This window comes from Enoplosus armatus, chromosome 22 (assembly GCF_043641665.1).
Source record: "Enoplosus armatus isolate fEnoArm2 chromosome 22, fEnoArm2.hap1, whole genome shotgun sequence".
In the NCBI taxonomy this organism is placed as follows: Eukaryota; Metazoa; Chordata; class Actinopteri; order Centrarchiformes; family Enoplosidae; genus Enoplosus; species Enoplosus armatus.
The window spans coordinates 3,207,545-3,219,546 of NC_092201.1; the positions used below are offsets into that span (position 1 = coordinate 3,207,545).

At 40.1% G+C, this 12,002-nt stretch overlaps 1 protein-coding gene across 1 annotated transcript; it reads left to right on the forward strand.

Moving 5' to 3' along the window:
* Positions 1-1,414: 1,414 nt before the first annotated feature.
* Positions 1,415-9,354, forward strand: gnsa (glucosamine (N-acetyl)-6-sulfatase a). Its single transcript, XM_070929091.1, has 14 exons — positions 1,415-1,582; positions 2,484-2,543; positions 2,730-2,936; positions 3,960-4,025; positions 5,333-5,431; positions 5,659-5,826; positions 5,927-6,009; positions 6,272-6,390; positions 6,575-6,678; positions 6,768-6,869; positions 7,561-7,671; positions 7,777-7,887; positions 8,165-8,325; positions 9,193-9,354. Exons 1-14 carry the CDS (start codon positions 1,415-1,417, stop codon positions 9,266-9,268), a joined length of 1,635 nt encoding a protein of 544 aa, XP_070785192.1. The 3' UTR covers positions 9,269-9,354.
* Positions 9,355-12,002: the final 2,648 nt, after the last annotated feature.

The window sequence follows — 12,002 nt, forward strand, 5'->3', positions numbered from 1 at the left end:
TTTTTTTCATTAGCGGCAAACTAGCCAAAATTAACTCCCTGTTCCTGTAATTGATTCTTTTTTTATGTGTGAGTTGTCATTTTTCCGGACAACATAGCTGAAGTCGGAAAGTTTTCCTTGAGCGTCTGGAGGAGGATAGAGTTCCTGGAGCACTCCATTCCTCTCCTCAGAAAGGTGGAGTCCCGTCTGACAGCTTTTAGCGTCCTTCCTGAATGTTCCGGATTCGATTTTCCTGCCCCCCCTCCGGGACTGAACAATGGGCCAGCCCACTCTGCTAAGTGTCTCAAGGCTGCTAAACTTTCCTCAGGTCGCGCGACAGGTGCAACGGGCGGTGGATTGACCAATCACGGAGCAGCCTAAAGTATATCGACCAATCCGCTTCCTGAAAATACAGCAATACATGGAGGTCGTTTCGTACGGTGATTCATGTACAATAGCAACATTTAACACCAGTTAGTGTGGAAAACAACAGTCACGGATGAAGTATTGAGATACTTAGGACTGCAACTGATAATTATTGTCATTATGGATTAATCGGCTGATTATTTTCTCCATTAATCGATTGATTGCCATCAATCAATACCCAAAGCCCAAAGTGACACCTTCACAATGCTTTGTTTTTTGTCCAACCAAGAGCACAGAGCTAATTTTACCATGAAGTATCTTAATATTTTATATTTTGTTTTATATTTAATAATACATTTCTTGTTCGTGTATTCCTGCACTAGCCTATTGGTATACATATACATTGGTATATGCTGGTAATTAAAAATGTAATTATTATTATTATTTTCTGCAATTATAAACTGCACTCGTGCACTGAGCCAGACAAAGTCCACTAATGTTGACAATGCAGTTTTTATGTTTGAAATACACACATTTGGTTTCACTGTTTTAATCCTACATTACCCATGTTGAAGTAATATTAACTTTCCATTTTTAGAATCAAAATAATATCTTATTCAGTGTATTATTTTCTTATTCTTTTTCAGCCATTTACCATGTAAATAACCACTCTCTACTTGGCCTTTAGTGGTAGAAGGGCTCTTTTTTTATTTATTTTTTAATTAGAAATAGAATAATAAAATACAACAATGCTGTAATAAAACATAAAACAAACAGCAAAGGGCGGGGGGGGGGGGGTAGTAATGTCGTTTTTTAGACCTTAGAATAACAATTATTATTTCTAAGCATTAGTCATGCTGGGGGCGTAACGTCTTCAAATCAGCTGACTCGGGCTTCCGTAGCCGAGCGGCACATGACCAGGAAACAGGGAAGTGTTGTCTGAAAGAGAAACAGGGCCGAGTCTGTTCTTGTTTTTCTCCCGAGAGGACTCCCTGACAACATCTCACGGTCTCGTAAGGCTCGGAGCTGAGGGCAGAGACGGACAGCGTCAGTAGTTTATCATTAAATCATGAAGATGGGCTCAAATCGCTCGTGTCCGCTCACTTTATTGAGTTATCTCCTAATCTGCGTCACTTTGTGGAGCTACCTGAGCAGCGGGGTGTTTGCCAAATCATACTGGAGACCAAACATTGTCTTAATCCTCACCGACGACTTGGACATCGCTATAGGGGGTCTGGTGAGTGAATTTTAATGTTTTATGTATATTTTAGGGGCTTATTAGAGAGTCGTGACTTTTACATTTACGGCTCTATTGTAGTCATGTCATTGGAAACTATGTGATTAATTGATTAACTTGACATTTAGTGAGTCCAGGTTGATTAAGCTGACTGCTCACATTCCTCCTGGTTGGACACATCGTTCAGGCATCTCACAGAGTCAGCAGCCTTATCACCTGCTCCAATCTGCTCCCACAGTTTCCAGCAAACACCCTCCCTCCCACTAAAAACCCTTGGCTAGAAACGTGTATCCGAATTCCATTGAAAAATCTAGCAATTTAGTGGCAGTGTGATTCAAGTGTAAACACACTGTTAGGTGGTAGTGCCCTTCTTTACATGTATATATTATAAATATTCAGGAGGAAAACCGATTATGTGAGCTATGTGATTTGAGTTGGAAGTGAGTCCTATTTTCTTTTGTACTTTACTGTGATTTCAGCTGTAATCACAACACTTGATATAGCTTGGAATATATTTTTAATCTGCTATAATGAGCTTTCCAGAAAGATGTGATCTTGTATAAATTATTCATCACATTCAAGGTTGGGTTATTTGCGAACTATTATTCCTTGTATTCTTTTACATGACAGAACATTACATTCATTTAAATGACACAGCATTTCCAGCCATGTTAGGTACTGATGCAGTGGACTTTCTGCGTAGAGAACAAGCTTAGTCATGAAGGCAGAAAGACAGAGATGCAGCTTCATCATTGCGTCTTGATGTGTTGATGACTAAGAAAAAAAATGGAGCTTGTTGCCTAATTTGAGTGCGACAGAAGCTAATAAATGATGCAGTTAATGTCAGATTGCAAGACTTGCAGCAAAATTTGTCTCATCATGTCAAATCTTTTCCTTCCAGAGTCCACTCAGCAAGACGAAGAAACTTATTGGTGATGCAGGGATATCATTCACAAACGCAGTAAGTAACAACAATCAACATCATTATTGTCATAGTATGTCTCATCAGGGATCAGTTAGTGGCTGAAAAATAAGATATTGGTCTAGTTTAGATGTAGCCTGCTTCACCTGTTTACCACAAACATTTTGCATCTTAAAGCAGACCCATTTTCCATCTGTAACCCCTTTCCCTTCATCTTCCCTCCAGTTTGTTGCCAGCCCGCTGTGCTGCCCCAGTCGAGCCAGCATCCTGACGGGAAAATACCCCCACAACCACCACGTCATCAACAACACGTTAGAGGGAAACTGCAGCAGCAAAGCCTGGCAGAAGAGCGAGGAAGCCCACACATTCCCCGCCCTGCTCCGGACATACGGCGGCTACCAGACCTTCTTTGCTGGGAAATATCTTAACCAGGTAAGGGGAGATATTTCCAGCCTTTGTATTGGTTCATACAGACGGCAGCATGTTTCTCTGCTTGGAAATTCCACATTGGGTATTTAAGCATCAAGGACTCCTTTTCTGTAAGTGTTCTAAGTATGTTAGTTTTAATTGTTTAAGACGAAAGGAAACCTGCATTTATCTTAAGAATGAAGGAAGTGAAAAATCATTTCCTTTTAATGGTTTAGTTATTTTTACATCGGCTAATTGCACGTCAAAGGACTTCCTGTTGTTCACTAACCGCCCTTAAATGTGTTAATCAGTGTGCACAGAGGCTTTAGTCTGTCGTCCAAGAATAAGACCCTAAGACCCTAAGAATAAGCGACCCTGATCCGCACCAGTTCAGTCCATATGTGGTCCCCATTCTGGTTTACAACTGCTAATTTTTACCAGTCGGCAGGTCAAGTTGTCAACTAATCGTCATCAAGCTAAATATGTTAAAAAAAAAACTGCATGAAAAGAGAGACGTTCTGTGCAGCATTTCTGTAACGTCAAGTCATTTCAGTTGATTGTTTAAAGTGACAGTCACAAGCGAAATCATGCGATTTCATGTCAGAGATGTCAAAGTCCAACAGTCAAAGTTGCATCTAGCCTTGTGATAAACAGATGGGGAACCAAGGCGTCCAAATAGCCCAATTAGCAAAACAAAAATGACCCTTAACCCTGTTTTCCCTCCTCCCTCCCTGTATGTCAGTGTTTCCAAACCTTTTTGACTTCTGACCCCTTGAAGTTAATCAAAGTCAACTCCTCATCACAGACCAGCACACATGTCTCTTAGTGTGGACACGAGTGGTGAGCAGTTCAACCAGTTCAACCAGTTATCTTGAACAGTTTTTAGCCATGCTGGTGGCGTGTCTCTGGGGATGGTAAGTCCCACCACGGTCCACCACTTTGGTCCAGACTGATCAGATGGATTGACGTACAATGTGGACTTTCATCCGCTTTTACTTTTCATTATCATACTATATTAAGCTTATTATATCTGTTTGTGTGTTTCAGTACGGACACTCAGAGGCTGGTGGAGTGGAGCACGTTCCTCCAGGCTGGAACTACTGGGTCGGACTGGTAAGACTGAAGCTCGGCATTTTTAACCTTTCAGACACAAATACTACTCGGAGGCTCCTTCCTGTCTGGCATCGTCAGAAATAAGCCTTTAGCCATTAACTAAAAACCTGAAACTCTTACTGACGCAAACAAGAAGTCACAATACCATGAAGCTTAAGGTAATAATGCATCACATACTCTCACATCACATATTACATTTCTCCTGCATATGAGTCAGGTGGATATTTTGAGCTAATATTGGTCTTTTAATTGTCTTTCATGTAGAATGTATCCATGCTACACTGGTTATCTGTGGGAGACCATTAACCTTTCCTCTTCTAATCATCATTCTGGGCTCCAGTGGACAGTTTTAGTATCCAGTGATGGACTAAAGGTTGTGTCAGAGGTCTTTTAGTCACCCTTTAGAAAAATAAAACCAACATATGGGAGGAAAATTGAACTCTTTTTGGTATTAAAAATGTCAAAGTATGAGCCTTCATAGTGCACAGATGTTTACGGTGGAGGCTTTAGCTCACTAGCATCTTAGCAACGGTGCGTCAAGAGTCGTGAGTAAGTTTACGTCGTCATGTGACTGGAAGCTCTCTGCAGAAGGAGCCAGACTAATGAATACGCAAAAATTAGATTTTCTTGTAACTGGTTTACAGAAGTCGTCACACAGAGGTCACGTCCGCCGTGCAGACCACTTTATCTTCACTGAACAAACACAGACCTGACAGCTTATCATAACACAGAGAGAGACTCATGCAGTTTATATGGCTGGATGAGACTTTTACTTCTTTATGTATCCTACCTGCTGGTAAGTCAGGTCTTCAGGTCCCCCTCAGCTTTAGTTTCTCTTTAAAACCTGGTTCAGTGGGAGGGGACACACCATGTCCGACAGCCACCATGAAGTGTAGAGAATGCTGATTTGAGAACTTCTCTTGGATCATGTGTCAGTACATGTGACCACGATGAATGTGAAGTTAACGATGTTTGTAATCTGCTAATTTGCTGTCAGAAAATGTGTGAATCAAAGGGGCTGCAGCAGTTTTTACTCCTCTGATTCCACCAAATTATTTTTATGATCTATATAAGGTATTGAAAGCACCCTCAGTCCGGAGCTTTCTGCACATATTCTCACTAATAAGGACAAACACAGGTGGTTGAAATGATCGCAATTTACTGTAGCCCATACAACAACTAAAGTCAAAGAAATAACTAATGATAATCAAATTCTAAGATCTGCGTCATAAAAACTCTCTTTTTTTTATGATTAATGATTGTATTACAAAATAAGATATTCCATGGGAGTCATTTGTGTTTTCCAGGAGAAGAACTCTAAATACTACAACTACACTCTGTCAGTGAACGGGAAGGCTCAGAAACATGGAGCCGACTACAGCAAAGACTACCTGACGGACGTCCTGGTGAGACACCCGACAAACGTTACAGCACCTGACGTCTTATTTTAATGCATATGATTCTTGGTTTCCTTCAGAGGTGTTTTGAGAGAAAAGACCATAAAGATTTTATATAAATTAAATACTTTTACTTAGTTTTAAAACTAAAATGATACTAATGACACATTTGAAAACGGTGATCTATCTTGAACGCAAGTAAGTTCAGCTCCTCTGTCTCTCTCGGTGTCTCTCAGGCCAACATGTCTCTGGACTTCCTCCAGTATAAATCCAACTACCAGCCGTTCTTCATGATGGTATCCACGCCGGCCCCCCACTCCCCGTGGACCGCAGCTCCTCAGTACCAGGACAGCTTCAACAACACCAAGGCTCCCCGAGACCCCAACTTCAACGTCCACGGGAAGGTAGCGTCCAGCTTCTCCTGGGGCTTTTCTCATGTGATTGACTTTAAAATATCCCCCATGAAAATCACTCTGGTGGTGTTTTCTTTCCGTCTCTCTTCAGGACAAACACTGGTTGATCAGACAGGCTAAAACCCCCATGACCAACTCCTCCGTTCAGTTTCTGGATGATGCTTTCAGGAAACGGTGAGTCATCTCTGTCCTCGTCTTCCTCTTTGAGCTCCCTTCCTGTTATCTTTCCTCTCCTCTCTCCTTCTCTCCCTACCTCTTATCTTTCTCCAGGTCCTTTTGTCCGTCCAGACTCAGTTCTACTTATTTTTCTTTACTTTCAAGTATTGTAAGTAAACAAGATAGTTTATCTAATAGTCATCGTACCCTTTTTATGAGGTATGTTTCTAGTTCAGTTTGGTTTCACTGCAGGCGTCTTGTCGTTCTTCCTGGCCTGTAGGTGGCAAACTTTACTATCCGTGGACGACCTGGTGGAGAGAATAGTGAAGAGGTTGGAGGTCCGAGGTGAACTGGATAATACGTACGTGTTCTTTACCTCTGACAACGGCTACCACACAGGTATGTAACCACACACACACACACACACACACACATCTATACACCCTTTTTGTGTAGCTGCTGTCAAGGAGAAGATGTTTTCACTCTCATTTATCAAAACCTTGTAAACAGACATCTTCAGAAGGATTTCTCAACATTGTGAGGACTGAAGAAGTGTTTCTTTGTGTTTTCACGTCTCTTTCAGGTCAGTTCTCTCTTCCTCTGGATAAGAGGCAGCTCTACGAGTTTGACATCAGAGTTCCTCTCATGGTCAGAGGACCAAATATCAAGCCCAACCAGACCAGCCAGGTACACACACACACACACACACACACACACCTGTTGTTATCCCTGCTGTATCTGTTGAACTGAACTAAATGAATTCGTCTCGTTGTCAGATGCTGGTGGCGAACGTCGACCTCGGCCCGACCATCCTGGACATCGCTGGCTACAACGTCAACAAGACGCAGATGGACGGCATGTCCTTCCTGCCCGTCATGGTGAGATCGCTCAGCTTCATGTTTGTCTTTTTCAGTGCCACAGCTACAGTTTAATAAACCCAATATGTAATACAGTAATGAAACAGAATCGATTTCATAAACAATTACATGTACATATAAATCAGTTCAGTTTGACATAAAAAATAAAAATTTGAAAAATACAATAAATTATAAAGATAAATAAATATAAATGAGAAGAAAAACATAAAAAAAATGTATTAAATTAGTTGGAGTTACAAATAAATAAGTAAAGTATATATAATATGGAGTCAGTAGTACAAAATCACCCTGCCTGTAATTAAATTAAATTAATTCTGTCAAAGCTTAATATTAGTCTATACAATGAGTGGTGGTTCTCTCCCAAAGTTAAGGCTTATTGTTTCATAGTTTTTTAAACATTTTTTACAGAATATCTGCCTGATTTGGGCGTCTGAATTTTCTTTTCTTTTTTTTTTTTTTGGTTTTTACATTTTTCAGAGTTTCAAATCATTTCAATCTCAGGTATTGATATATATACATTTTAAAATATTCAGAATAAACACAGATGGACTTAAGTATTAAATATTAGTTTTATTTATAAAAACACTCATCAGTTAAGATGAACTGAAACCTTTTATTCTAATTCTAAAGTCGTAGTAAAGTTGCAGTGCTGAAAATGAGTGACATCAATAATCTGTGTGTGTTTCATCAGGAGGGGAAGATGAACAGCAGCAGCTGGAGAACAGACATCCTGGTGGAGTATGAAGGAGAGGGAAGCAACGTGTCGGACCCCGCCTGCCCCCTGCTGGGACCAGGAGTGTCGGTACGAGATGAAACTTTATTTATACTTTATTGATCTGTGGTGGAAAGACGAGTTTCTTCTGCTGCAGAGACCTTGATTCTTCTTCCGTCTGTCCTCTTTCTCCAGGAGTGTTTCCCAGACTGTGTGTGCGAGGACTCGTACAACAACACCTACGCGTGTGTGCGCACCATCGCCCCCTCTGTCAACCTGCAGTACTGCGAGTTTGACGATAACGAGGTGCGGGGAAGTGTTCATCTTATTATTAGTTGTGACCTAAAATCGTTAAGAGTGAAGGCACCTGCTATGATTAAAAAGGAAAAGAAATGTATGTTTCAATGTGCTGGAATTAATTATGTGACTTAAAGCCACTATGTGTACAGGAAAATCCCTTACTTTGGCGTCATCTGGTGGTCGAATCAAGAATGACACTGTGCTGTGCGTCTGTGGTTTAGTTTCATAACAGTCGACTCCTCCGATCTGATTAACGTTATTTGTGGCTGTGCGCCCCCTGTAGGTGTTTGTAGAGGTCTACAACGTGACAGGAGACCCCTACCAGCTGACCAACATCGCAAAGACCATCGACCAGGAAGTCCTGGAGAAGATGAACCATCGGCTGATGATGCTGCAGTCCTGCTCCGGACAGTCGTGTCGGACGCCCGGCGTGTACGATCCGAGGTCTGTTCAGCGCCGCCGTGCTTGACTGTTTCACTGAAAAATATCCACATTAAAAAAAAACAACACATTTATAGTGTTTCCTGCTGCTAGAAGGTACTGATCAACTGTACAAACAATTAAGAAGGGGCACCAACAAACTAAAATACATATCTGAACATGTTTGTTTTTGGAATACATTTAGAAAATGCTTTCATTAATACCAATTAGTTTTAAAGCTACATTTCTTTATTTTTGATTGTCACGACTGTGTTATACTTCTGTATAGAGAATTTCTACCTCTGATTAACCGAAACTTACAGTAAACAAAGGTCCACTTGTGATGAGCACAGTTAAGAGAATCTTCAGGTTATAAATAATTAAGAACAAATGGAAAGAAAAATGCACAAACAAGAAGCTAAATTGCTGCACCAGATTGCTATTAAATAAGTGGAAAAACAAGAAACAGTTCAGATATTTTTAAAATCTAATTTACATCCAGTCTTATCCAAATCTGATATTTTACATTTGAGTTTTACTTGTCGTTTAATATTGAAAATAAAACACTTCACAGAAAGCTCTAATCTCTAATCACAGAAAGATAATTTAAACAAAAAATGATCCAAATTTGGTAATGTTTTATTTTATGGCTCTGAATAATTACCTAATAAGAGCAAGTGAGAAAGAAAGATTATTTGAACTAATTATAGGGAAGATAAACTCAATTTTAACCCAAGTAAATATTCAGGACTAGAAAATTAATTAATTGAACATTCTCTATTATCCCTATAATTAGTGTCAAATTACATACTGTAGTTCTTGCTGTAGTGGAAATTACAGACCCTCAAATAAACACACGAGCATCAACTCCTCTGTCTTGTGTCTTCTCAGGTATAAATTCGACCCTCGACAGATGTTTACCAGCCACAGCTGGCGACTCAGCAGACTCAGGCAGAGGATGAAATAAGAAGAGCAGACGAAGGTCGGAGGAAGAGGGGCTGTTTCCTGCTGTTGTTGCCTTGTGTTCAGGTCCCCTGAGCCAGTCTCTTTGTACATGGATGCAGAAGGGATCAGGTGGGGTCATATTTTGGGGGAATAGGTGGGTTGTCATAGAAACAGGAGGCCTCTCTGGGTGCAGGACCCACATTTAAAGCTTCCAGTCTGGGCTGCTGTTTAGTGTGTGTGTGTGTGTCTGTGTGTCTGTGTGTGTGTGTGTGTGTCTGTGTGTGTCTGTGTGTGTGTGTGTGTGTGTGTGTGTGTGTGTGTGTGTGCGGGGAAGCCAAATTAATCAGGATAGATTCACACTCACAAGCCATTAATTCACTTCCTGTTTCCTTGTAAGCGTTACTGAGCACTAAATGTGTGCGCGGCCAGTCGTATTAATTTAAAATCCAACGTTTCACCCAGTTCTTATAAATTCAGTCTGTTCGTCTCTCTGTCGAGAATATCATCGTATCAATGAGCCAAACAGAAGCCAGTTCACGAAAGCTCCTTCAGCAACATTGACTGCAGCCAGGTTTCATCCAGATGTAGCGAACCAAATTCAGAAAATGTGACTTCATGCATATATTGGGAGTTGGTTCATCGAGATAAACAGTAGGTGGCGCTAATTCTCCAGTCAGGTGCCTTCACACCATTGCAGAGGAAGAGGGCCTAACAAGATGACGTAATTAAAAGAGCTAGCTTGAAAACGTGATGAAAACATGGCATTTCTTTTGTGTCATGGATTAGTTTTATTATTCATCTGCTGACACTTTTTGTCTCTTCAGTGGATGTTTTAGTCTCTTCGTGATTAATTTCCTTTGCACTTAGTCATATTTAGCTTTTATTGATACGCCAACTTTTCCGCTTCAGCCGAGCCTAAAAACATAAAAACTGCATACAAACAGGTGAATGGAAACGCACCTCGTGTCACATTATAGACAGCAGTAACACTAGAGATCATTTCCGCTGTCGATCAAGCAATTAATTATTACTTCATGTGACGCGTTTTTTTAAACAGTCAGAAAATCCCAAATTGGCCAATTTACAAAACTGGAAGAAAAACAAGTGAATTGTCTGAAAAGCAATTACCAGCTATGTTTTGTTTTTTCGTTTTTTTTGCGTTTTTACTAAATAAATCAAAATTAGCGATCAATTTGCAGTTGATTAACTCTCGACTGAACGCGTTTGGCGCAATTGACAGCTTGCAAACTGTAAATAATTACAATATATTAATAATATATAATTATTAATTATATATTTATAATACACATTGTGATCAGCAACAACAATGTGGTCACTTGTTAATTTGTTGAGGACAAACCGGCTGCAGCAGAACAGTAAAGGTCACATCACCCCCGAAAAAGGAAGTGATGTCACTGTTCTGATGCTGATAATAAATAAATAAATAAATAAATACTGTAAACAGTGTTTCAGAGTGACGCAGCACAAGTCTGGTAGTGAGATAATGAACTAAACACGATGCTAAAAAGGTTGAAGGAGGTGAACTCGCGCCTGAATTCGGCCATGAGGGAGGTGTCGTGAGCCAACCTGAAGAAGTAAATAGAAAAAGAACAAAGTAGTGAACAGACAAAGAAGAAAAGAGCGCCACCTACAGGAAGTTCATAAACAGACAACACATCATAGTGATCTCTCACAAATTAGTGCCTGTTAGCAAGCAGTGGGGGAAAACATGGCTCATTCGGAAGATGTTTTAGTTACAAAGCAACTTTTGTGACTAAAATTAATTAGTCTAATATGATTTCTGAGAATAATTAGTGGCATCGGGGTGAAGTTAAATTTCCAAATCTGATTAATCACTGCAGACAGACTCATACTCGTCGTGTTAAAGCACCTTTTTCTTTCGCAAGAAGTCTGTCTTTTTGTAATTGTCATCTCATTGATTTCCTGTGTTGTACATTTCATACTGAGTTTATTTAAGTCACTTTAATGGACAGAAGAAAAAAAAGTATTTCACTAATAATCTCCTTTTTGTAGCATTTCACTGAGCCACATTTTGAAGCGTTGGTTCAGAGCAGAGATGAAGCTCCTGATGGGAGACGAGGAAGCAGTCGGTTTTAGATAGAAGATCGTCAGGGTTTCATTCAGCACAGTTTCGTGGTGTTTGCTTTATGGGTGGGATGTGAGAACTTTTTAAAGGCCAACGACTGAAACAGAAGAAGAATCTATATTTGATATATTTTTCAATGCAACCGTCTCCTTCAAACTTTAAGGGAACTGTTTCTTTTCCTTTGGCTCACGTTCATGTTTACGCCATAAATTTAGACAAAAACATCTAAACAATAATCATCCTTTTCTGTCGCTGTCGAAACATTTCATAACACAGGTTGATATATTTTAGATCGAAGCTGCCTACAGCCAGTTTTTTTGTGGCGAAACGTTTTTAAATTAAGAACCAATCTGTAGATTATCAACTTCCAACCAAAGATCTGATTAGAGACGTCTGAGGGAAACTCCTGAGGATTAAATGACGTTCAGAAAGTCTCTGTCGCGGTGCGTCTGCATGACATTTGTTGTAAAAGACTGAGGTTTTTTTTTTGTGTGTGTTAACTTTGTGAGTTATTTCTGTTACTGACAAGCAAGCAGACAAACTGTTAATTGTGAATCATTTGTTCTGCTGCTACTGTGGTTGTTATTCTCGGATAAATCGCTCATACAGCTCTTTCTTCCTCTGGAGTCACTTTGTTCGGACTGAATTT

Coding starts and splice junctions, on each gene's coding strand:
- gnsa (XM_070929091.1), top strand. CDS start 1,415: ATGAAGATGGGCTCAAATCGCTCGTGTCCGCTCACTTTATTGAGTTAT. Junction 2,544..2,729: donor GGATATCATTCACAAACGCA/GTAAGTAACAAC, acceptor TCTTCCCTCCAG/TTTGTTGCCAGCCCGCTGTG. Junction 6,010..6,271: donor GATGATGCTTTCAGGAAACG/GTGAGTCATCTC, acceptor CCTGGCCTGTAG/GTGGCAAACTTTACTATCCG.